Raw genomic sequence first — 27976 nt, forward strand, 5'->3', positions numbered from 1 at the left:
TCAACACGCTGAAAGACTACTCAGTGATCAAAGACTCAAAAAACATGACCCATGATGGTTTCACAGAGAAGATAGCAGAGACGGGAAGCAAAAGCAGGTAAAAGGAGACAGAGTTGAGACAAACATAGACTAAAGAGCTACAAAGGTGGAGAAGCAAAAGCACGAGGGTGCAAGCACATAGTTGTCATTGGCCACACAAACACACATATAATATTTACAGCATGGACAGAATGTTAAATGAGATCTTTTTCTTTTTAGATTTGAGGATTTACACCCGATGTGCTAGCGCATGCATATTCTATATTTTGGATTTGTATACTAAGAACTGACTACATTTTTGTTGAAATGACAAAATACACTTGTGACATAATGGATACTGGTCATTTTACCTCCATGCTATTTCATACTTTTGAAGTTTCTGTTAGACCGACTGTCATTTTATACCACCTTGGTACCATGTGTATACAGTTATATAATTCCAGTAAAAAACATCTACTAAAAGGAACTCGCTCAGAGTTAGTATGATGTGATAAGGGTTTATAGTCTCTCCTATTTCATAGAATTAGAGAGTTCCAACAACATTCAATGTAAGCTGGGCATAATATAAATCATCAGTAAATACTCCTTATTAAATAAATGTTCTCATTGGTTAACTAGATATGTGTGAGTTAATGCAAAATGTTTTTTACTCTGACGTTATTTAGTTTTCACTGTCGTTTGATTTGGTCTGAATAGTCCATCCTAATTTTAATCCTCAAAATTTCTTGGATCTTAGTAGCAAAGCTACATGATGGTAAGATAACAATGTTGCATACAGGCAGAACAACATTTTAATTAGAGATATAAAGGAAGTTGATTGTTTCTAACTGGATTCTCTGCCTTTTCAGAAGTGACAAGAAAGTCATTCTCTGTGCACGTCATGCATGACCTGTTCAGATCCACCAGCGATTCAGGCAGAACGAAAGACTGCTTGAGTTCTAACATTTTTTTATTGCTGTACACTTGATATACTTTTTGGCACAAGAGAAACATGTTGAAATAGAAAAATGATGACTGGAAGACAACAAAAAGAAACAGAAACAAATGTAGCGAGGGCTCCTGGACAAAAGGCTGGAGGCTCAGAGGGCAAAGATGCCTGCATTAGAATATGAATCCAGCACATTGGGCACTCCTGGCACTTAAAAAGCCCCGAAAGTCAAGTGTCAACCATTATGTGCCATCAGTGGTGACACAGGGTCACACAGCAGGACAGATAAGGTCAGCAATCGTACTCACCCACTCTCTCAACATGCACCATTTAGCGATCCCCGAGAGAGCAAAAAGAGGGGACTAGCTGTCATTGCATAGAAATGGGCTGGGCAATGACAGGAACATCTATCCAGCCCTGCTGCAAGACTTTTCTTGTTTAGGATATAAAACCGTTTATGATATTCAATTAGATGAAGAGAGTCAATATTTGCATAGACACATTTAGCTAATGATGTGATATTTTACATAATACGTGACAAGTACATTAACGGTGGAAGCGTTCACAGATGTACCTCATTTCCCCCGATTAACTTTCAAACAGGTACAAATAAAGAACACGGGCAACAGGCTGAATTTATAAAATGCCTGAGTTGTTTGCTGCTAAACCAGCTCTGTAATTACCTGAAGGATGTTTTAATTGTCACATGTTGTACTCTTAATATTAGTCAACGCTTTAGCAGCTCTCCAAGTGAGATTGATTGGATAAATCAGTCGGAATTATAGCGAAACAGGAGGCCTGCCAATCAGGCCATGTGTGCGTTTTCTGCGTTTGTGTGTGTGTCTGGGGACGTGCCAGCGCACAAGCCCATGTTCATGTTTGTTGGGATGTGTGTATGTGTGCAAAAGTACTGTATATAAGGCTGACAGCTGGGCTTGTTCAAAAGGCTTATTGAGCATTCTGCCTGTTTGGGAAGCAACAAGCGCACAGTCTATCTGAGCAGGGATCTAAAACCTCTGTCAACAGCATAGTACAACTGGTGTAAACAGCCACAGAATCAACATGCGATCATTCACATACCAATGGAGAGGAGACTGATATACTTTAGTGCAGTGTGCTGTGGGATGAGAGATAAGAAAGATGACAAAAAGACAACTCTACTGGTCACGAGTCAAGAGCCTCAAAGGCTGACATTCAGAGTTGGAAAGGGAGGATAGCAGAGGAGTGTTTGCATGTGATAGCCTGTGCATATAGGCTTTGCATGTGTGTGCATGCAGGTACTGTAATTCTCCTTGGAATCTCTCTGCGTCTGTATTGGATTCCACCAGTATCACACTATAGCGTGTGTGCGTAGCACGTGTGTCAGTCCATCAGCATGTCGGCGTCACAGCCCTTCACTAAGTCCCAGATTAACAGTGACAGGCAGAGATCCCTCTAATTATCTCTTTCTGGACCACATGCAAATGGCAAAGCCAAGTCGAGAGCGACGATTGGCTGGGGTTGGTTGGGCACCGCCGATGGGCTAATGAGCCTGGCGATGGGATGGGACCTCGTGATGTGCCATCAGAACAGAACACACCCTCACCATCTCTCACAGGAGGACACACGCTCAGACACAATGTTTTAGGCTTTTAACTCCTGCTCTTTTCTAGAGTGAATTATAATAAATGGGAACAGGGAGGAGCAGATGTTTGGAAAATTAATAATTATGTAATTCAGTAATCTTGGTTTCATTTTTATGTGAAAAGAAAAGGTCCAAATTAGGACCAGAGCATTTCATGTAAATTAGTTGATATGCCAGCCCATTCTCACTCCCTACTCGTCATATATTTACGCATCGGATGGTCCGTCCTCGTCGCATATTGACGCGCAGGGTACCCTTTTGCGTCAATATGTGACACGAGGTGTTTTACCCTATGCCTTACCGTAGTTTTTGCCCTAAACCTAACCAAATCGTCGGGTTTTGAAGTGTCGGCAGCGGTTGCGAGAACCCTTCGCTTCAATAATCCACGTAAAACATGTGACCTACCCAAATCGTCAACATGTGACGCTGAAGGACCCTGCCCAAGTCGTCACATATTGACGCAAAGGGGGTACCCTTCACGTCAATATGTGACGCATGGTCAGAAATCGTCCCATCTCGTCAATATATGACGAGTTGGGAGTGAGAATGTGTTGGATATGCAGTATCATTCAATAAAATGCTAAAACATCTCCATCCTGCAAGCTACAGCTCAAAGTCTGAGAGGGTCTGAGAGGTGTTCATTCATTAGAGCGAATGTGACTGTTGACAAAGGCCTTCAGCAGTAGCTATAAAGGCATCTCAGTAAATCAGTAAGAACAACAGAAACAGTGTCAGACAGCCCACCACTTTAACATCACTTGCCCTTAACAATAAGCTTGTCCTTCCAAATTGGCTGACAAAGAAAAACATTTAAGGTGATCCTTTTTTTTTGCGGGCATAAAAATGGGATGGGTAAAAAAAAGCTTTCTCTGAAAATCACCAGCGTCACAATTAGTGGCACTCTTGAGAGTACCTACAAAAGTGAACGTGAAGCACATTTTATTACATACTTTTAAAATTAAAAAAAGACCAGTGTCAAAAAACTAATTAGCAACCTATGATTCTCTATTTCCCCCATAGGTATGAATATGGCAAGGAAATAGGATCATTTTCCTTACCTACTTCTCAAAATGGGCAAGATAAGAGAACAATTGTCATGAAATTGGCTGCTTACCTTAGCTTGTACATTTTCACTGTCAGAAAAGGAATTGAAAACAGAACTGCCAGGTGACAACATAGACATAAACAGGTTTCATTCAATTGTACATTTAAAAAGGTAAATATTGAAAGAAATATTATGACAAACTCGTGGAGCTGGATGAGTTTCCATCATGCACATTGAGGAGGACAGGAAGAAAGGTACAGAAATCTCCTCAGCTCCCTGTTTATAAACAGCAAAAAATAAAAATAAAAATTCACAGACAGATTTTGCAAACCTAGTCAAAGATTAATTATTTACAAGGGTTTTTGCACATCTTTACCTGAGGAGTTCTGCAGAGTGCAAAGTATGAGAAAAACAAACATCCTATACGCTTTAAAAATATAAAGACTGTTTTGAAAACAGAATAATCCTAGTGTTCAAGATTCTATTATGTTATTTTACTGCGTACCAGATAAGGTAACATAATATCTGATGTGATAAGACATGATGAGATCTTATCCTATCAGATAAAATGTGATAAGACAACCATGTCACAGGACATGTGATGACAGTAAGTTGCATTCCGGATATGTCTTATCCAGCATGTACCAGTACAATTAAAAGTAACTGGAATCAACAAGACAAAAATAACATTAGTAATTAAACTGAATTATGTGGTACTCTATTTGATCAAATTTTGGTTAAATGGTTGTTTTACAAGTGTTCACTTTAAATACTCTGACACCGTTAATGGGGAAACCAGTTTCCATCCACCCACAGCAGAGAATAAAGTTGAGTTCTTCTTGCCACTTTTTCATAAATGCCACATGTACAGCTCTAAAAGGGTTACAAAGTTCCTATTGGCTCCTATCTTAGATAAATACTGTACGTGTTTGGCTTGTGAGTTTAGATGACCTGTTTGGCGTGTTCCTTGCTCTTCATGATGCTTTTTGTTCACTAATGTTCTCTAACAAACCTCATTGTATTTCACAGACTAGCTGTTTTCTTTGTTGAGTTCTGATTATGCACAGGTGGTGTATTTAGTATCTAACTGACTTCTGAAGGTAGCTGGTTGCACTGTTTGTTATTTAAAGAGGACTGTATACTGTCTTCCTACATCTACTTGTAAGAACTACACCTCATAATTATATGCAACCTTTCCACAGAAAATGAAAAAGTTAACAGGAGATAACACCATTTACAAGGCACTAAATATATATATAAATATATATATATATATATTTAATAACATGAAGCAACTCTTCTTTGAGACAGCGAAATACAGATATCAAACAAACAGGTTACAATAGATGCCTGCGCAGCAAAGGTTACAGAACAAAATGTGTTCTTTTGCTCTGCTGTTAGCACGTCGAGCGGAGTCATGTGTAGTAATGACTGATGCCTCGTGCCTCCAGAATGGTCTGACCATGACCACTCTCTGAGAAGATGGATTTTCCTCGACCCTTGAGATCGTTTTTAGAGGGACAAGACAAATATTTGAGATGTATCACACCGAGGCATCATGCTGGAGGTGAGAGAAGGTAAAGGGAGAGTGAGAGATAAATACAACAGGGGGTGGAAAAAGAACGAAGTGGGGAGGAAAGTGCAGCCTGCCTGCCTGGCTGACAGTTGACTCTGTTGGATGTGACTTTCACAGTCTGCTGGCGGTTTGTGTGGAAGCCATCACATCTGTGACTGGCCGTTTGATTAATGAGCCTCTCAGCTTGTCTGTGCAGTTTGAGGAGGGGCCATGGCCTTATCCCAGGCATCACTGATTTATTCGCCTTTGGAGCAAACCTCCAAGTATAACATACACTAAAGTGTAATGCTGAACATTCACACACATTTGTGCATACGGACACATGTATGGTACTCCCTCCACGATGTGCCTGCTTTAGACCACTTGGCCTAGTGCAGAAACACGTGCATATCAGCATATGCAGTAGGCCTTCCCTCGCCAACGCCACCTGCTTACGGCTAATGAAAACTTCAATGTGTCAGTGCTGTTCAAAGGTAGCGAAGACTAAACATAGCATGTATAACCAAGCAGACAAAAGATACATTCTGTCTCGACCAAAACAGACTCCCATCTCTAGCTGTCAGTCAGTGGAAGGGACACACAAGAGGAACGATGAGAGAAGAAAGCAGCCCTTCCTCAATGACACATCACACTCCCCTGATTTTCAAAACTGACAAGTCTTTTGAATTCCTGGCCTTGCAAGACAGAGAGCCTGATGATGGCTCGAGAGCATCTCTCCTTGTTTTTCTGGCAGTAGCAGCCATGAAATGTCACTCTGGCTAACCTTGAAGCTCCTTTTCTCCTGTGTGTGTTTTTAATGCAACCTAGACTAGGGCAACCAGCTGCTTGAAAACTAAAAGATAAGATTTTCCCCGTTAAGTCAGATAAATGATTCAGTAAACACTTACAGGAACAGGCACATACATTAGCATGTACATGCCCTTACAAAGGATGCACATGTACAGTCATCGCACACCTACACAGAGCCCCAGCAAACACAAGCACAAACATTTCCTCATTCCCTGAAGCATAAAGTAAGACCATTAATCCAGACACACTCCGATCCAGCTTTTCCCCAGGTTGATCAGCGTCCGTGGAGGAAGACGAACATTCTGACATATTTGTTTTTATTTTATTCCCTGAGAAAAAAGCCCACCATATGGCAGCGCCCAGGAACAGATGGCGATTGCCCACTTTCTGAAAGCACAAGCGTCTATTGCTGCAATTTAAGGAGCTGCTCAAGCAAGAGAATGCCACAGACTGGCATTTTTCCACAAACTGCTATTGTTATGGACCTAAGGGGTAACAGAAATGATCAGTAAATGCAGAGGACACACTTTGTTGTTTGAACGTTTCTTTATCGCTTACAATATTGAATTACTTAACCTACAGGCCATTTAAAAATCTGTTATGGCTATTGTTTATCATTTTATAAAAATAGAAAAAAACAGTGCTTACTCAACAAAATAAAAATAAAAAAATGCTTTGAAACTTAGCTCAGGCATATACAGTATGTGCATCAGTATAACTTTTCAGTAATTCCCTTTGAAAACCCAAACTCACATACATATTGATCACACAAACACATTGATGTGTGTGTTTATTTTGTTGAATTTTGATGGCTATGGCTTACATCTAATAAAACACATAGTTTGTTTTTTCTGAAAATTGGAATATTATGTAAAACTGACAAAATATTTGAAAAAAAAAATGTTATGACTAACATAACGATAAGAAAAACAGCTGAAAGGATAATTTCTCAGTGAACATTTAATGACACCATTCACAAGGACTGCAAGGCACAAAAAGTTAAGTGAATGAAAAACTGTTGTACTACAGCCTTTAGATGACCATAAAGCACTGTACATGACACAAGAATTTAGAAGAAATTAACATAGACTGGTTCAGAAAACATATTAGAGTCCATTTAAGATGGTTAGGCTTCCCTAAAATTACAGCAGTGCCACAGGCTGCGCGACTCCATGCCATGTCAAGCTGATGCAAAATGAGCTCCAACCAAGTTCAGGGTTCACCTAGTATACAGGACAGTCACACACTTTTCTGCATGCTTCCATTTCTGCTTTAAAAAACATTGGCAATTTTCAGTTTTTATTTATGAGAAACCAGATTTTGGGTTTTCATTAGCTGTAAGCCATGTTTATTAAATCACCAGACATAAATAAATAAACGTGATTGTATATTATATGAGTTTCACTTTTATAATTCTTACTGAAATAAACTGACTTTCAATAACATAACGAATGTGCTGAGTTGAACCTGAGTTGATAGGTGAGCAGTGTAAGGCCCTCACATTTTCCCATCCCGTTTTTGAAGGGGCACCAGTGGTGTCTTACCACTGGTAATGTCCTTGGATGATACTAGGTCCAAGTGATGGAGTGGAAGAGTGCCCTGTGACACATGAAGTGTCATTCCTCATAGCTAGCTGCCCCTTATCAACCAGGTCAGAGGACCTTCGCTGACATACAGGCACTGGAATATAGTTTTACAAAGTCACCTTGGCAGATGACCGTTAAAACCTGACTTCTGTCTGGGGCAATACACCATACTTTCTTCTGTTTTATTTTCTTTGTATGGGAAAGAAAAATGACATGAAAGACTTTGGCACATAAAGGCCTCATAGCACAATCAAAAGAAAGAATAAAGTGAAGGGTCAGTAAAGTTGCCATTAATCCCAGCCTATAGAGGTGTTGAGTTTCTTTTGACTCTTTGATACAAAAGTATGGAAGAATGGTGTTTCAAGTGCTCACTGTGGAAAAGGTTTCTTTCAAAGGCTCACCAAGGACAAGGCAGATGAGTTATCCGTTTGTATACATCTAACTCAGGAGAAAACTCGTCATATTCATTTGAAACACTTCATACTTTGACTTCCAGCAATTATAAGAACGAGTGCCTCGTAAGTTTAAGAATGGGGCAGAATGAACACATTTCAATTATAAAATAGTGACACTTAATTCAGATCATTTGCGTGCAAGTTTCTTCTAATGAATTATGTCTATCCTTCAACATCATTCATTTTCTATATCTGCTTATGATTACAAGGTTAGGGGGTTGGGAGGTTGTGTCAATTCCAGAGGATAAATAGGTGAGAGGAGGAGTCTCCAGAAATTTACAGGCCAACAGAGAGAATCAGGAAAAACAGCTATTGGATGCACATACTCATACCTAATGAAACAATTAAGCTAGCATTCATGTCTGTTGTAGAAAGCCACAGTGCTAGAAGAGAGCACACACATCCAGAAAAACCAGACCCATGATTCACACCTTGGATCTTATTTTCTGCAAGCCAGTGGTGGTAACAAGTATACCACCATAAACCCCAGTTTAGATCACGCCTCATCAGGGCTGTAACTAGACAGTGATCCTCTTCATGATGCTTACAAATAGACGGGTTTTTGCCTCATGTGCAGAGTTCCTGTGGTTTAACAATGGTGAAAAAGTAGATGAGCTAAAAAAGCAGAGCTCAATTTTAATAATCCATCTACAGCCTGACCCTTACCAATGGTAAGATATAGATCATGTCTCCAAGGATTACATCTTAGAGGTAAGTGGTTTAAACAAACTTCCTTTCTAAGGTGGTCGTGATCTCTCTTTGGGATAAAAAATTGTTAAAAGGGAAAGTTCGGAGCAGAGTTGCTGCATTGAAAGGAGTCAGGTGAGATGGTTTGGGTATCTCATCAGGATGCCTTTTGACTGCCATCCTTTGGAGGTCATCCAGACATGTCCAATTGGAAGGAGACTCCAGGCCATACATGGAACTTGCTGGATGAACCACAATCTTTTTCTGCCTGGAAAGATTTTGGGATCCCCAAATGGATTCCTTCTAGCAATTATTTTCAAATATTTTAATTTGCGATTCATCATCAAAGCTATCAAAATAAATAGTATAGTCAGCTTCTCTGATTTTCAGCCAATATATTTGTATCTCATCATCCACCAACAAAATAAAACAGCGTTTTCATCAATTACAAAACTCCCACCCAACCTAGGCCACCTTGTAGTAAACAGATAAGTAGTCTAAAAAGTTACCTCGCAAAGAAGCTATCAATCTACTTACATACATACACATCAAAAGCCAGTGTTGAATGGAAGTCAGGTCAGCCAGTCAGCTAGTCAACCCTGGGGGTCCCGTAGTATTAATCAGTCTAGTTTCTGCTGAAAAGCTCAATCTGCAGATGATGGATGAGCCATCATGCTGAGGGAACGGAAGTGACAGGTGACAAAGAAGGACACACACACCTGTATAAATTGACTATGCCTCCTGTCTGGCCCTGATGTTACATTGTCAAGGTAGCGGAGTGTAAGTGTATGTATGTATGCGAGGCCGTGTGCGGGGAAGTGTGTGTGTTTGTGTGCAAAGGCTCAAATGTTCCAGTGTGTGTCCAGCTCAGCTAATGAAGTCATCTGAACTGTGATTTAACAGCCCTGGTTTAAAAGCCCAGCGCCCTTAACTCATAGCCTTGCGCCATTAGAATGTGACATAAAACCTGGGCACAATAACTGTCCTGCCACTATAACAATATATTGGAGGCCAATGGGCCACTCTGCTAACTCACAAAGTCTGGTGAGGAAGAAATAACATCATCTGTGTACAGAAAAGAGAAGTCATTCAAGGAGACTAAAACTTTTAAGATGGAAAGAAAACTGTGGACCATGGAAAGTAAGAATGATTTATCTTATTTTATACAACTCAAACATTCATATTGGGCATCACTGCTACAACTAAGATTGTCATGAAATCTCACTATTTCACTTTTTTATTGAAAACAATGGGGGTAAGTAGCTTAGTTCAAACGGTGATACTTATATACATTTACTATACAGTTATACAAAGCAACTTTGCTGTGTTAATCTTGGTGATTATGGCTTACATAAGTATTGCATGTAAAATAACAAAAATTGTTATTACATAAAATCATAATTTTCTGATAAGCTGCTTTTTGGGAAATCTTCTTAAGATCGTATGATTGATATTTTAAACAAGTACTATTGTTTTTACATTGGTTAATGAGGTTTTTTTGTCATTTTGTAGCACTTTGAGATGTACACGTAAAGTGCGTTATAATTTAAAAGATTTGTAGTAGTAGTGTAAGCTATAGGGTTTAATCAAAAATAATCAGAATTAAACACTTCTAATACATCATTCTGTATTAACAAGTTTAGTTTCTATGTAGAAAATCTGATAAATTTTAGTTTCACTTTTTGAACTACATAAATAAAATAAATTAACTTTTTTGTTCTAAATTACTGGGAAGAACTTCTATATAGTATATACTGTATATATATATATAATATCCTGCATGCTACAATTTTCCCAGCAACTAAAGTGGAAGAAAACCAATTGTTGTCTGTATGAAAATATCCCAATGATATACAAAGTGCCTCATTCTCATCTCAACAAAACAGCTCAGTGGATCAAACATGCCTATCTGAGAATTAACTTCTATAGCTCAAGAGATATTTTTGAGCACTTATGAATCCAAGGGAAAGTTTGACAGCTTACATGTCAGCAGTCATGGAACCAGCTTCCTGCTTTCTGTGAGTGACTCAGGCAGAACCAAAGCCATTCTCCAAATCCTCCATGAAATCCACTCCTCAGGCCTAACAAAGAGCGGCTAATGATGGAAATGACAGCATTTAAGACACTTTGATATTGGGAGATTAGGGTAAATTATATAACTTTTACCCCCTCCTATTCCTATTTTTCTTTTAGTTCCTTATGAAAATTGACTGTCGTCTCTTAATGTGTCACTCACAATCTCAAACTGCAAGCTCCAATCTCTCTATTTCTCTGCCTTCCTCTATCTGACTTAATATCCACCTTATCCAGTTTCTATTCATGAATGCCCTAACCCTAATTTGGCTCAGTCAAGCTATGACAGTCCCTGTTTTACCATGCAACAAAGCAGCAAATAAGGGAGGGGAAGAATGGGTTATGTGTATGTGGGAAGATGAGGTAGAGGCATGAAGGCGACAACGCTCGTCACAGCATAGCACAGTGCTGCGTACTTCACCCTTATTAGGCCCGTGTCCTTGGCAGATGCAGAGCTTGCCCTTTGTTAGAAAGGTGTGTGTGTGTTACAATGGCAGTGATTTAGAATGGATTGGGCGTAGGCATGGAGACAAGGTGCAGTAGCCCCATAGCTCCCTGATAGCTGGCAGCGTGACAGCTGTGAATGGAGAACAGGGAACAGCCTGAAGTACTGCAATCTAATATGTGTCACATACCTGCATAAATATTTATGCCTGTTGCAGAGCAGGAGGGGAAGAGAGGAATGGGAGGATGGGACAGGAAAGGTGGTCGTAGGCAAAAAAAACTTCAGTCAGGTGACACTGAGATCTGAGCCAGCCAGTCTTTATCCATCATCAGCTCAATTTTATTAGTCCTGAGATCTCCAAGTAAGCTCGGATCAGGTAAAACACATGCACTTAATGCATTTTACAAAACATCTGAGACATTTACAGGCATCCCTGGATCAGATGTGCAAACAGCTAAAATAAATATATATTTTACTGCAGTTATATAATCTCTCACTTTAGGAAAAAAAAAACATCTTTAATCTGTAAATTTATTCAGTAGGGGGAGAAAATCCATTAGGGACACAACTACTGATATCACTAATGCTCGCTTTAAAATAAATATAAATCAAGCCCTTTAAGATTTGTAATATTTTACTTTATTTAATAAGAGCTTCACAGGAAGGGCAGAGAGGGAAAAAACTTGCAGGATAGCGACTCAGGTCACCAATCAAACCCTTGAAGCTGCATCAAGAACTTCAGCCTCTACGTTCATTTGTGCTGCTTTACCACTGAGTCTCCACGTATTTCACTTTGTTAAGAGGACTACAGCTTTTAGATTCTACTAAATAATAATCTGATATTTTGTTTCCTTGGGTTATATATGACATAAAAGAGAGGTCCATTTCTTTTATTCACTGGCCACTAGGCTGGACAAGCGTCCACATTTGCCACCACTGATAGTGAGATGGATGGTAAGAGATTTTTTAAAATAAGAATTTTAACAGAAAAATATTGCTATATATATTTACGTAGCTCCCAATTTAGAAGAAAAAACAATGGTCTCAATGCCTATAAGGTAAGCTGAAGACAAAAGAGCATAAAGAAACATGAATCTGGATGACAGAGAGACATTGTGCTGAAGAGTGGATATAGAGTTCTCTTTATGACTTAAACTTGTGAAATTTTAACAAGAAAGACTAAGTACATAGGAACATGCAAATATGATCCCTTATTTAAACTAAAAGAAATTAACATAGTGCACTCCTTATCAAAACCCCAGCAAAAACATTAACCCCACTCAAAACCACTGCAATTGTCATCATCATAAAGCAGCAAAAGGAGCAAACCCTATATGGCTCCAACATCCTTCTACCAATCCACATTGCAACTTTCATCCTATACAATTAAGCTCCGTTGTATCGTATAATTTCAACAAAACTCTAAATAATTAAGACACAGAAGAGAGCTTTCTGTGGAAAACCCACTCTTTTGAAGAGAACACTGCAGCGGCGGAGTGAGGTTGGACACATATATGAAAGATTGTTATTTTGAAAGGCGAAAAAACTTCCATTGTGATTTAAGGGAGACACTGTGGCTCTTACTAATTAGGAAAAAAAGCAACAACGAAATGAGCCAAAACCTGCTTCTGTGCTTTGTTTCATTTAGTTCAAATGAAGACAACACAGAGCAGAGGTACTGTTATTAACAAAACAAGCAAATTAAAATCAGCGTGCCAACAAAAACAGATATGGGTTGGATGACACTGACCAGTATTCAGCTTTATTGTGTGAACTTCATCCTGCAGCTGTGCAGCACCTGATTTCACCACCGCCTCAACTTATCAATTAAAGTAACTTCTTATGAAAAATCATCTGTCACAGAAAGAAGCAACATCTTTCTGTGAAGATCTAATCTACTAATTAGCTGTTTCCACAACTCAGCTTTAAAACAAGAATGAACAAGGTGGTCATCTGAAGAACTGATAAATTGAACGTATGTCGTTTTAGTTTGTAGTCCTTGTCCGAATCCATACATACCTATTAAGTACAGTCTTACCTGTTGGCTACCAGACTTCTGAAGGTGACCTGACTCATGCCCTCATAGGCTGGCAGCAGCCTAGGCCAGTCCCACGTCCAGTCAACCACTTCGCTCTGTTGATGTATGAGGAAAGCGTATTGTTAGTTATTAATCAGGGTTAATACCATCAGTGCATTACCGCTCCAGCTGGGACCCCACTAACAAAGAAGGAGGGGGCGGGGGGTACTCCAGAGCAGGCCACGACATTGAATATCAATCATGTCCGCACAAGAAGGTTTTTATTCCAATAAGACAGCAATTAATTTATAAAGCCATTTGGGGGGATGTAGCCATCATTTATAGAAAGATAAATCAATTTTTGGAGTGAGTCGTTACTCTTCTTGCTGTGCTTTTTCACTTTCCATCTTCAGTGGCATCCTGCCATCTCCCATTTTCTCTCTCTCTCCATCTTTCTCTTGGACATGGGCACAAAAAAGTGTAAACATCAACAACCACACTTAGTCAATTTCATCATAAGAACTAAGACAATAAGACTAGCTTTGATCCCTGAACTGCCACTATTAACTCCAGGTTTGAGTCTTATTGAGAAAACAAGAAAACCCTCATATCCATCCATCCATCCATCTATCCATCCATCCATCCATCCATCCATCCTTCCAGTTCTATTTCTCCTCCTAATGGTTGATTGATGGATGTAACTTGTTTTCTCTCCATTCCCTTTTATTTGACAAACAACACTGGCACCTGAAGCAGAAAAGGCATTTTAATCATTCCCTTAATAGGGTGTTTCTATGCAAAGCTATGCAGCCTCATGCGATAAGCCTAAAACGGGCAAAGTCTTTGGATTAAAATGTGTCAGATCTTTAAATGCAATGGCAATGAGCATTGTTGATTCTGTTATTTAAATACCTATATATAAATATATTTTAAATAAATAGGAACATTTCAATGACTGTTTTCATTGAGATCAACAGTATTTCACAAAAAAATTGAATCTAGTTTTTATGAGGGACAGTATTTTAAATTAAATACCGATGGCTTAAAAATTTCTCCCCACGAACATTATTGCACTTGTAATGAATTTAATGCAGTGTTTTGAAATTCTGAATCTTGTTGATTCTGTTTCTTCCAGCTCATCCACAGACTGACATTTTGACCATTCTTCTTCGCGAAATAGCTCAAGCAGTCAAACTGAATGGAGAGTGAGTCGAAACGGTAATTATGTAAAGGTTGCCACAAATTACAAATTGGATTTACATTCAAACCTTACTGTGGCCATTCTAACACAATTATATGATTTGATTTACATCATTCCACTATAGTTTTATGATTAAAGTCATTTTCTACAGAAATATAAACCTTCTGGCACAGTTTGAAGTCTCTTGCAGTTAGTGGCAGGTTTTCCTTCAGCACTGCCCTGTATTAAGATTCGTCCATCTGCAACCCTCATGCGGTCTTAAGAGATGGTGTCATTTAGACGGCATGAGTTTTTTATTTTTTTACTCTGTGTGCGGTTCGGCAGGGTCACATTGACCCAGTGTGTGTCTTTACACGTTTTTTTGTGTGTGGTTTTGGAAATTGATGGTCTGACGGGACAACCACCCTGATTCCCCACCGTCCGACCGTGACATTTTTTGCGCTCCTCCTGTGCATCGTGCTCAGACCACGGGAGGGTTTTGCAAACCTCTGAAGTGTTCACAGAACAGCTGTATTTATACCGATTAATTTACAAAAGGTGGACTCTGCTTATTTGCTTATTAGGTCACATCTGAAAGCAACTGGCTGCACTTAATTGATTTAGGAGTATTAGAGTAAAAGGGACTGGGTACAAATGCAATGCACACACATTTACAAGTAAAACTAGTAAAACAATACATTATTTTCAATCATCATAAGGCCCTCTTTTTTGGAAATCCTGAAATTTCAAAATACTTCATAAAAAATGTACATACAATTATGTGCTCCTATATGACACATAAAATGTCAAGAACACACTGAAGTTCTTGGTGGTAGCATGGTAAAATGTAGAAAAAGGTTTAAAGGGTGCGAATATTTTTTTGAGCCAAGGAAACTGAACATCATGGTGGCACTCCTGAGGTTGGGTTTGCAATGACAAAAGATGTATTTCAAAGCTCCAACGAGCTGCACTTTAAGATAGTAATTCACCTTAACTTTACCCAGTTTCATGAAAAAAAAATCTTTCATTTTCCTACTTTTTCAGCTTTCTTTTCTAACAGCCAAAAGCACCATGCCTGAAAAAGGCAGCAACCTTTGGGAAACAAGAAAGAGCAGAAAAGTTCAGAGAGAGCTATAGTTCACTAAGCACTCGGCAGATCCTCACCTTCAACAGTAAGCCCTTGTCCTTGGTTAAAGTTAAATGACACATAACAGGTATACCCAGGCAATAATGCAAAGTCTGAAAAAGTTCAAGTTCACTTTGACATTTAACTCAGTCGTACAAGTGTAGATAAGAACCTATTAGAAAGTGAAACCTATTAGAAAGCTGAACAAACCTGATTCAGTCTCTTCTTGCCAATGTGGTCAAACTGCAGGAGAGGATTGAAGTATGCAGTGCGATCGACACTCTCTGGGCTGACATCAAATTTCACTGAGAGATCTGTGGAGTCTGTGTTCCCATTGAGTTTAGACATCAAGAGCTCCTGCACCCAGAACGTAAGCCAAAACAGGAACATATTATCATATGAGTACGGTACATAAAATAGCTAAAAAGAAAGAAAGCTGTAGATTCAGACCTCCAAAGCTAAAAGTTATGTTACAAGTACATTATATTTTCATCAAACTCAAAGAATAACAAATCGCACAAATGATAATTTAGCATACAGTTGAATCAACATCAAACAATAGATATTTGAAAGACTGTTAAGGATATTCAACAATTTTTAATGAATGTCAACGTTTACAGGCTAAACAAAGGAACAACTGTATAGCATAGTAAAGGTAATATTAATTTCCAGTCACATTTTTTCTAATTGAATATCTCCTTAAAACTGATTCCACCGACAGTTTTGTTTGTCTTTAAAGAAATGCAGAATACAGCATTGTGCAGAGTTTGTCCTGTTGCATTGTGCTTACCCAGGCACTCTGTTCTCTACATTTCCATTAGTAAATACATAAGACAGCAAGGAACAACACTTCTCAGCTGTTTTCCTAATGACTTTATTATGTAAAACTCCCAGAGTACAACCTTGTCATTACCTGTTCCATCACCTGAGTATCGTCGTGAAACATCCACAGGTGCTTGCGGTTTCTAAAATAGCTTTTCTTAAAATTATTGTCCAAAAACATCTGGTTTCGTAAAATGTATGCCTTTTATTAAAAGTCTGAATTTGTTCACACTCTGTACTTATTGTAAAGGCTTAGAAAATAATAAAGCCAGATTTCATAGTTCTCTAAGCTTTTCAAGACTGTCCAAATTTCACTAGGACTCCAAATTAAATAATAATATAAAAAAAAACTACAGGCTTGGAGTCTTGCTTATTGTTTGTGTTATTCCACAGGATGTTCTCCTAACCAGAGGAGGTGAGAAAATCTGGACTGTTACAATTTACAGTTTGAATCAGTTCAATTAAAAAAAAAAATCTACATATCAGATAATCATCTAACACTTACCTGAAAGAAAATTGAAAAGGATGTTTAAATATGTTCCTGTTTTAATTAGCAAAATAAGCACGTCTCTTTCTTTTTCCAATTCAAACTTAAATAACAAACATCTCTTTGTAAATGACAAATACACTCATCTATCCATCCAGTTAAATTCAGGTGTTAATTTTGATAGTATATTGTTTATTTCATTTTTAAAAAGGTGCATTTCCTCCACATGAACAGCATTATCCTGAATCAGCTCATTGTGACTGGCTATTTTTTTGGTAGAGAACTCACAGAAGGTTTGCACCTTGGAGGTCACCTGCACATGACGAGATCAAAGCAAGCAGACTGCACACAAGCAGTACCTCTTCCCCTCCCAAACAGCCTGCGGCCTCAGGCCAGCAGCCACCTAATTGCTGGGGAGCTCGGGCGCTTCCCTACCTCATTGCCTTGGATGATGTGATAGATCTGCCTCAGGTAGGCGCAGCCACCTGCTTTGTGGCAGACCTCCAGCAGCATCAGGCCTATTTTCTGCTCAGTCAGTTCAGCCGCAGCAGCTCCTCTGTCTGCTCCCTGCTCCGAGAGGCTGAGAGAAAAAGACAACAAATAGAGAGGTGAAGGGAAACAAGAAGAGGGTCTCTAAAAAGTTGTTTCCAGTTAAGAGAAAAATTTGGATCCAAGTTGGAAATTAACATTCTGAATCATTCCCACCACCGAGTTAAAAACAAAAATCTATGTATATATACAGTATTATATATATATATATATATATATATATATATATATATATATATATATATATATATTTATTTATTTAATTTTTTTTTTTTTCTTTTACCAAAGAAAAATAAAATTAACCCCAGATATCTGGAACTATTCAGTCAAGACTGATGAATATTAATATACATAATAGATATTGTCAGACCCATCTTACTGGGCAGTTGCTCCATATCATTTTTTTAAACAAAGTATTGTTAAAAAAAAGATTCTGCTAGTGAATGCATTATAAAGTCAGTATGAAGGACATTCAACTTAAATTAAAAAGAAGCAGAACATTCTTGTAACACTGGAGGAGCTGTTAAGCTGCACAGCTCAGGTGAATGAATCTGTTGATGGAACATCTACCAGTCATGTCCTGTACAAATCTGTCTTTTGAGAAGATTACTGAACTGTTAAAAGAAAGTCCGAACACTTGGTCATTTGACACAAGCCATGTTGAGTGCAAAGCACACATGAGGACGTTTCTGTTAAAGAAGCACTTTTGCAAAACTTGAAAACTAAGCTCTCCATCCAATGTGACTGGGCTTGAGCCAATTTGACCAAAAAGAAAAGGATGAGATTTTACTCTCTAGATGTTGCAAAACTCCAGAAAGATCTGTCACAGCTGTGGAAAAACGGGGATTGAAACATGCACTCCAATAAATTCACATTGTCTATTACAAAATATTTTGAAACCATCCCTTCCATTTGTCATTTGTCAAGTATTATGAATTACATTCTGTGGGTACTTTAACCTAAGTCTAAAAGCTTTCGACTATATTTAGATCTTGGGCCTGAGGCAGTTTTATTTCTAGCAATGCCCCAGAACAGAAGTGAAAAAGGAAATTAATTAGAAATATTGTTATGAGGAACCGAATAAACTCTGACCAGAGAATCCCACTACAGTAAAATGATTGGTGTATGCGCGTGTGTGTGTGTTTTTTTAGGACGTGTAATTGTATGTCAAGGTCCTCAAGCGTGTACAGTTCCCAACCCTGGCATACGCCCACATCGTTTCTTGCCCTTTCTGTACGGATGGCTATCACACCACCGTCCATCAAGTCCTCTCCTTCACACACACTTCCTGTCATTGTTCCCTCTCTCGTTCTCTTTCTCCTCTTCCTCTTTGTAATTATAATATGGCAGAAGCTGTGTTGCCTGTCAGCCAGCCATTGGTTGTTTGACATTGAGGGTGGCAAAAAGAAGAGGAGTCCCGTCTTGTCCATATACATCGCCTCATTCTTCTGCCTGGCGGCCCGGCTGGTGGTGTTGTCGGCGGTGGCGGCTGTGCATCCGTGTCAGCACCTGCGCTGTATCCTTTCCTGTCCATCACTGTGCAGGTGAAGCAGATGATTGGATTCAGTCAGCGGGTTGATTAATGAGGGCCCCTCCGGATTTGGGACAGCCTATCAATCATGTCATTAGGGCCAATGTGCCCTGAAAGAGGCAGACCTCCGCCAAGGAATAACTGCATTCATCTTCATCTGTGTATGCATCCCGTCAGCCCAGCCAGGGTCACCATGATGGAGAACAATAATCTTCTCCTCTACAAATTACTTTGCAAAGACAAGGTGGGTGGCGCAGTAAGTGGGAAGGGGGGATTACAGTTGGGAAAGGGAAAGAGGAAAGTGAGATGAAAGAAGAGAAGGGGGCAAATGTCCTTTTATAAGGGTTTCACTCCAAATATGACGCCAGCAGAAAAGTGGCTGTGTTTTTTGGAGTTATTAAATACCGCTGCTCTCTCTCTGTCTGACAGTGTTCTCTGATTGTTTACAAGTCAGGCGTCACTTCCCTGTGAAGGTTAGTTTAATGAATAGTAATGATCCCACTGAATGCCTCCGACAGGTGATACATAATCACTCTTCTTTCACTTTTCCACTCATCCCCCCTCGCCCTGACGCTCTATGCTGCCCCATCTGTTCTCTCTATTTTTTCCCTCCACCTCTCACCCCCTCTTCATCTTACTGTAACAGGCGAGCCTTTTACTAGGACCGGTTGCAGCTTTACTAAATGTTTTCATCTGTTCATTTACTTAAAGTTGTTACGCCACTAAATCGCCTTTTCATGAGGATAGATGCACCCAGAGCTTGTTATGATGAAGTGAACAGCCAGAGACGCCGTTTCTGGGAACAAGCTACAAAAAGGAAAGCCAAAGGTCACAGATTGACCCAAAATGAAAGCTGGATTCCCATCATCTTATAGTGGAGTTCTCGTAGGCCAAATGGTATGTCCACCACATCATTTACCAAAACAAACACATCTGAGATTCATCGATTTGACTCAGAGCTTTTCAATGAAAAATTAGCCTGATGATGCAATTTATCAAACGTTGAATGCTCAATTAAAAGAAAACGAGTATTTTTTTTCTTTCTTTAATGTCAAGTACCTAAAAACACCATCAGTCAGATGAATCGGTTTGACCCTCCTTCTGTCAGCCCTCAACCTTCATCTAGGCAACAATCAATCAATACTCTTAGATCTTCCAACTTAATGTATAAAGAGGCATTTTCAAATGATCCAAATAAATTCATAAACCCTTCTGTTATTCAAATAACCAATAGTACATATGTAATCATTAAACTACAATCAGTACCAAGTTGACCACAACCTCTTCAGAAATCTTTTCCGGTGGCCTCTCACCTTTCTGCACAGAGTTTGCGAGCTTTCTGCAGCTGGATGTTTATCCACTTGGGTCGTCTTTCCTCCAGAGCTTGCAGTACTTTATGCACTGTAGGTTTGGGAATTCCCTGTCATAGAACATTAACATAAATTACACCTTAGGTTGTATCAAATCAGCTTGGATGTGCAGTGTAATTAGATCACATAGAAAAACACAACAGATTACATGCATTCAATATACATAAGGCAGCATCCATGCTCTGTATCAAAAGTGCAGTAAATTATGCACTAATCAAGCTTTAGCTAACTGACTTTTGTTATTTTTAGATCCAACCTGTAGAATCAGCAAATTCTCTGATTCTGATCTCTGTCTAATTGATTGGAGCATCTCCGGTTATAATAAAACTCACATTTATCCGTGGTGAATAAATTATTTACCTTGTGCTGGATGCTCATTGCTGCCTGGAGGCACTCTCTGAGCAGAGATAAGTATTCTTTTGCCCTGCAGTCCAGAGCCAGACCACTGATTTCTTCAAGTGCATCAAGGTCTTCCAGACTCTGGATCAGAAACCCCAGCAGCGCCCAGAGCAACAGCCCCATTGAGCGCAACTGCCGGGCATGCTGGGAGAGATGCTTTTCTGCCATTTGAAAGACGAAGCGGATAGGGAGAGGCAACGACGACACAGCCAATGGCAGGTTGGTAAAAATGAAGGACAATGCTTGAATTGCTAAGGATATGACAGCTGAAAGGAGAAACACATAAAAAAAATTACTTCCGTAGGGATTTTTTTTCCAAGTATGAGAAAAAGGGGTTTATGCTTACCTTTGGAGCCAGTATCTTTCCCTCTTCCATCAGGTACTGCATAGTTCCAGTCCTTGGGTATTTTAGCCAGGACACTCTCTGGCACCTTTTGTTTAAACTGGTGTGCTTGACTACAATCCTCCATGCCCTGCCAAGCCACTGCCATCGAGACCAGGTGTACCAAAATACTGTTGGCTGACTTTGTCACCAACGCTCGGACACAATCAATGACCACTGGTGCCTTCTGTGTAGTGTCTGAATAAAAAAATCCCAAACAAAAGCAGCAAGTGAAAAAAGTGATTGAAGTAAAATAAAACAAAACCTTAAGACATTAAAACGTATACAATTTTAGTTTGAAATGCGGTTCTAAAAAATAAAAGCGTAAAATAAGAACAGATATAAGTTCACTAATTCTGAGAATCAAAACATAAAAGAAAAAAATAAACAAATGACTTTCAACCACAGGGGAAATTTGCAGCTGCCCATGTGATCAAGCTAAATAACCTCTGGAGAAAAGCTTTATAGTCAGCAGAAACAAAGACTGAGTTGTCTTCCCCACAAGGGCAAGAAAAATTTGAGTTATTGTGAGAATTTTGCACCGGATGTAAAGCATGGTGGAGGCAGCATCATGTTGAGGGATGGCTAATAAAACAATAAGGAGCATTAGTTCTACTAGCAGTCGGAATGTAAGTGTACAATCAAGCCCAGAGTTACTCATAGCCCTGCCAGATTTAGATATACATGGGTTTAATCAACCAAAAACTTTGATTCGGAGAGAAAATGACAAACTTCCCCCAAAGCATAAGAAAATGTACAAGGGTTATTACCTAAAAAAATAAATAAGTACATCATATATGTGATTCTGTTTACATTTTAATAAAAATAGCATGTCACAATTAAATTTTGTGCACCAAATTCGTGCTTTTAAAATCATTGAAGTTCTTTGATGTATACGGACATCATAAAGAAAACTATTGTGTCATCAAAACTCCAAAATGAATAGATAAATCTAACCAGTGGTTGCTGTTGCTGATTGTCAGTGTTCTAGTACATACATTAGCTTCAATAAACAAAACCACATGCATATATTTCATTACTAGACTGGTGGAGTTTCAATCAAAAGAACACAATGTTACAGGTCACCCTATGTCAAAATGACTTGTTAATGCAGACAAAATGAAAATGCAGAGGCACCTGTAACTTGATTCAAATAGAATGCCTATTTCTTGAAATCAGAAATTGGATTACAAAACAGTAAGGTCAGGTTCTACGCAGATGTTCTGTATTAAACCCAGATGGCCCAATAGCAGCATTTTTACTATCTTCGCCAGGTGCAGTGTAGCTTTCATCGCTCTCCTCTTTCAAATCCTGTTATTATTGATAACAGAGCTTCTATAGAATGAGGTTGCATGGCACCTATAAACTTCCCACAGCTCTGGCTGTAACACTACAAGCTACAAATTATAGTGGTGGCACATGAACCTACAAGAATGACTAAAAGCTGAGTGAACTCAGCGCCCAAGACGAAGAAAACCCCTCAAAACAGGGAGCAAAATAGAAAATGATATGACTAGTGAAAAAAAAAGCAAGTCTCTGGATCTGTTCTTCAAAGTAACTTGATTTTCAGACCTTAAACTGCATTTACTTTATCGATCCCGGTATTGATTTGAAACAACCTTTGAACTCCTGTGTGGTAAAACATCAGAGTAAGTGGTGAAACTGTCAAAACTCTCAATGTGATCTATGAAAGTTAATTCAGCAAACAGTTTAAATAGAAATGGGGGCACTGGGGGTATCCTGTAACCAAAATTATAGTATAAAGATTTGGAACAGTCCAATAATTAAACTAATTACCCTTTGAGGATAAGTGATGATTGGATGACATTGAGAACTTCTTTCTGGCACACTCTATCTCACTTTCGTTCATTTGCTTTTTCGACCCCTCCCGTGCTTTGTCTCTATCCAAATACTCTTCTCCAGTCACCCTAATTTATGCTGCAATAATTACCACTCAGCCAGGATGTGAAAATCACTCCTAAAATGAACTCTCTTCACTACAGGAGTTCTGATTAAGCGCTCCTGCAAAGCTTGCATCTGAGATAAGAAAAAAAAGAACTGTTGTAAAAAAAAAAAAAAAAAAAAAAAAAAAAGAAACATCATATTATAGTCATACATTTGATCATTTGCACTCAATGTCAACACTGGCCTTTAGAGAATAAAAAACTAATATACCGTTGACAGGTTTACTTTAAAATCACCGTTACTGATTCTTCTTGAAATGTAGTAGATGAGTGAGAAGGTGGTGACCTCTCTCAGTTATTCATACACGTGTCCTGCTATCATGAAAAGCAACATTTTCCTGTGACTGATTTATTAGGGTTACATCAAGAAATCAACAGGAGCTTGGAATAAGACGATTTCTTGCTTGACCAGCTCTGATTGGTGATTGGTTGGTTGGCAACAACAAAGCTGATGTTTTTTAGTTTTTTTTCCAAACACTGAGTGCATCATACATAACTAAACCAGGTCACACTAACAACAACACTCTTCTGTGTGGAAGTTGTAAAAACACTGTCATTTTTGGGACAGTGGAATGGAGTTACAGGAGCTACAACACGTATAAAACATGTCTTGAATGAAAAGTGTACTTGACAAAATAATTTCTTTTGTCAAGAAAATATAAAGAGGCTACACACACCCTTTTGGAAAAGCATACCAAGAGTTATAGGACTGACTTCTCAACAGATTTACTCTGAGTTCAGGGCAGCTAAATCTCAAGTTAATTAAAGTCAATGAAAGATAACCAATACACAGCTTCAGGATTTTTAATACCGCAGTGAATCCACAGCTATAAAGAGAGTAAACCACATGAGGAATGAGCCTTGACTATATGACAGTCATTTTTATTAAATAAGGCCACTGAAGTGAACATGGTTAGGGGCTGACAATCCACACATTAAACAAGAAGATGGTGAATGTTGCTTCCTGCTATGTTGTAAGGTAGTTTCAGTAAAATGAAGAAAATAAAGTAAAGTTTGGCTTATCTAGAAGTGGACGTAAATTTTTAGATGTTTGAACATAATACGCAGCAGAATCTTAGGAAAAATTTAAACCGCACATCATCCAACTTTGTCAAGTGTTGCTGGTAGAGTAGTGATACGTTATTCAGTCAGTTGCTGAGATGATCTTAAACTCAGTGCATCAAAATTTTCAATATATGTAAAAACTAAAACAATGACCTGTGGAAAAATGATACCAATAATTTAATCTGCAACAGGAGTTAATTCAATTTAGGACCTTGACAAATCTTTTCTATGTCATTTTGATAACTACTTATACTCAAAACTAAAAGAAGTCATACTTTTGACTAAAATAGTGTTTGGTTCTAAAACAAATATGAACCTTACACTATAACATTATACCATTAATACAAGTCCACTATGTATGTATATTTTTAAATCCTATAGATGTTAAAATATGTTTGTTTAATTGAAGTTGTCACTGGTAGATAGGAACTGTCAGATCATTTTAAGGACCAAAGTTCAAATCAAAATGTTATTTTGATTTCAGACATTAAATTAATAATGTACTATGTGACTGTTACTGTTAGTAATCCTTATTTTAATACCAGAGTCTTTGTGTATGACTGATAACAGCTGTAGCAATAAACATAAAATATATTGAATATAAAGGAATCAGTATAATTGATTTTTCTACACCTGAATCCTAAAACGTTGTTTTTTTTAACTATGCAATATTTGACCAAGCAGAGTACTCGAGTATCTAAAGCTTTCACAGCTTGATATATTACCACTCTTTTCCAACCAAGATATTACCTGCCAGTGTATAGAGATATTTCCATATGTGTGCTCTCTCCAGGTATGGCTGAAGAGCCTGGGTCAAAGCCTTGGGAACATTATTCAAGCAGGAGAACAAGTTGAACAAAGCAACTATGAAATCATCTCCTGCCTTGCAATTCTTTGTGGACATTTCTGAGTCAGTCTTCTGGCAAAAATCTGGAAACAAAAAAACAACTGAAGTCAGCCTGGTGAGATACTTCAGCAACAAAACAACTACATGTGGGGATATTTAAAACAACGCTGAATTGATGAAATCCTGATATTCTAGAAGACTTTACATACACAAACAATCACAATCCTAGAAGATGAAAAAGCTCACCCACCCAAATGCTGGAAAACACTCTGGGGAGTTGTTTGAATTATCATTCAGAAAATATCAACTCTATAAAGGTATGTATAGATAGACAGATAGATAAATCTAAAACATCTTGATTTCTTTGAACAAAACACACACACATACACGCACACGCACATTGGAAAATGTCAAGGCTGCCTAGCCTGACACATGTTAACAGAAAGGGTGAACAAAAGACAGCGTGGAATGGAAGGGGAAGAAAAACCCACATCTGTGTTGGATAGAAATAAGAATGAAAAAGAAAGAGATTTCAAAGCCCCTGGCTGTGGGATCCATAGAACATGGAGACAGGAAGTGAAAAGGAAGAGGTTTTGACAGGGTGTCCTTGTGGGGGTTGCTGTCTGAGCTGGCTGAAGATGGAGGTGTGTGTGACTGTAAAACCCATATGGATGTCTATATATGTGATTTGTGTGCGGGGGGGTGTTTGCGTGTGTGAGTGTGTTAAGTTGACAGGGATTGCTGAGGAAAGGCCCGCTGCTCCAGAGGTGGCAGACATCTAGCGGTCTGTCAGTCTGCAGTCTAGGAAATGACAACTATTTGTATAGGACAGCGTATGCAAGGCAGCAGTCAATGAGGACGCGCTCTGCTGTAATGGAGGGCAGCATGACTTCCTACTGACTAATGCTGGGCTATTTTAAAATGACAAGGCAGAATTAGCTGCAGCATTGCAGTGACAGATCAGCCCCTTGCATAAGATTCGGGAATGAAGCACAGAGGACTATAAGAAAACTGATTTGCACACTCACACTTCTGCTCCTTCACAACCATTCAGCTAACATGTATCCTAAGATGTTGTAAACCAAACGGACCAAGACTCTGCACATTGTGCAGCATTACGTGGATCAGGCAGGCATCTTGTTCGCTGCCTGTCTGGTAATTGGTCCTTAAGGGGAGAGTGTTATGGATATCACTGCTGTGACTGCAATGGGCCAAAGAAACGGGGTTGGCTAACATTAATTTCCACTCTGAGTGCTGGAGAGCACGGGAGGTTAACTAGGTGCCTTTTAATAATGATCCCATTATGAAGCAGCAGATGACTTCAGAAAAACAGATGTCAGTGCGCTGGCACATCTCTGTGGATTTTCCAGAACTCTTCCAGCATACAATAACTCCTGTGTGTTATTTTTTTAAAGCTGATTTCTATGTTCCCTTCTCTACCCCTCTCCCCTTGTCTGTTCTCCATCTCTGTGCTTATTCAACCTTGATACATAGCCAACAAAGACACCTGTTTATCTTCCGGACAACCAGACATGCAGTCACAAGGGTCTTTTCTGCAAACCACAGTAATTGGAAGCAGGCACACAATAGACAATAAAAAGACTGTTTGTGTTTACCTGACGTAGTGTGACTTTCAGTTTTGAGAAAGCTGTTGAATTACAAAAGTAATGAGAGACCTGCTCCACATCTGGCACTAATAAAAGTTTTAACTGATCTGATTGTGTCCAGACAACCCCACATACAGGTGTGAACTCACTCAAGACACGTTGCAAACACTTTTCCTCAGACTACCTTCAGAGGTGGCTTTGAATACAAAAAAGGACCACCTACTGACCTGATGGGACTGGGACTACTCTGAAGCATCAGTTATGTATATCAATATTAATATCAGTATCAAAAACCACCACTGATTGCTACCACTTGAAAAACAATGGCAGTACATTACAATATCAAAATCAACATTTGAAAAAGCTGGTTGAAAAACGATGAAACAAAAGTCTCAGAAAATATCCAATCCTATTTTAAACCAGTAGCAGCTCATTTCAAAGGTCCAATAAAAAGTACATGGAGTAGACAGATGCGTAAGCAGTATGAAAAAGTTAGTTTTGAATTCATTATTAAAGTAGTTTTTCTTTTTAATCATCAGAGAAATGACCCAAACATATGGGGAAGTGCAGTGTCTTATTGCCGTGAAGACATTTCAGTCAAGCTGTTCCCTCTGTCTGTCTGTGTCCTGGTTAATTATCCCGTCACCCCAGATAACAGGCGAGAGTCAGCGCTTCTAGTGTTGATTTACGGCAGCGTGCGGGGAGACGCATCTCGAAGCCTCTGAGTCAGGCCCAGACCAAGCCAGAGAACAAGACAGAGAGAGTTGTTATTAATGAGGTCGCTATAATGTGAATTAATGTGCGAGTGCACAACAGTCTTTAAAGGTTAGACTGTTGCCATGTGGAGAAGAAAAGAGGGAAGGGGAAAAAAATCTTTAAAGGTCAGAGTATGTGCTCTGCCTGGGCCAGCTGAGTGTTTATTACTGTGCTCTATTGATTTAGTAATGATGATGACCAAGGTGAAAATGATGATAATAGCAAAGATGCTGATGATAACTTCATAAAATGAATGGGGATCATCTACAGTCCATATAACTAGCTTAAGATCTTAGAGCACCATAATTAGGATTCCAATAAACACTACTCACAGATGTCCCCTGTGGTAACCGCTGATATGAAACAGGAAATATCAAAGAACAAAAGTATTTTAGCTTTTTCCTAAAAGACGAATGATGAGGCATCAGAACTGCAAGCACTTTTAAGTCAATGCAAACTGAAATAAACAGAAAGAAAAAAAACTCACAGGAATTTTCCAGGAGTATTCTAGGCAGGTGACAATCTTCATAAAGCAGCATTTGCAGCAGCAGCTTGGGATTGCATCCTGGGTCAGAGGTCAGTAGCCTCAACTGGCACGCCAAGGCTGCCTCACCAGTAAGGCCATCT

The 27976-nt window shown here is 38.9% G+C and overlaps 1 protein-coding gene across 3 annotated transcripts in view; it reads right to left on the reverse strand.

The window, feature by feature from the left end:
- Nucleotides 1-27976, reverse strand: part of kiaa0825 (KIAA0825 ortholog) — a 134609-nt gene that overhangs the window by 61909 nt on the left and 44724 nt on the right. Inside the window, exons 15-22 of one of the 3 annotated variants that reach the window (XM_028033952.1) lie at nucleotides 27837-27976; nucleotides 24890-25069; nucleotides 21075-21308; nucleotides 20690-20994; nucleotides 20273-20379; nucleotides 17315-17459; nucleotides 15781-15927; nucleotides 13286-13380 (exon numbers count right to left, since the gene is read on the reverse strand). In XM_028033952.1, coding sequence (XP_027889753.1) covers nucleotides 13286-13380; nucleotides 15781-15927; nucleotides 17315-17459; nucleotides 20273-20379; nucleotides 20690-20994; nucleotides 21075-21308; nucleotides 24890-25069; nucleotides 27837-27976 — 1353 coding nt within the window. Of the gene's footprint in view, nucleotides 1-13285; nucleotides 13381-15780; nucleotides 15928-17314; nucleotides 17460-17890; nucleotides 18965-20272; nucleotides 20380-20689; nucleotides 20995-21074; nucleotides 21309-24889; nucleotides 25070-27836 lie in introns of those variants that run through there. The other 2 variants (XM_028033953.1, XM_028033954.1) reach the window with 2 other exon arrangements.

The sequence above is a fragment of the Xiphophorus couchianus genome, chromosome 12 (assembly GCF_001444195.1).
Source record: "Xiphophorus couchianus chromosome 12, X_couchianus-1.0, whole genome shotgun sequence".
Lineage (NCBI taxonomy): Eukaryota > Metazoa > Chordata > Actinopteri > Cyprinodontiformes > Poeciliidae > Xiphophorus > Xiphophorus couchianus.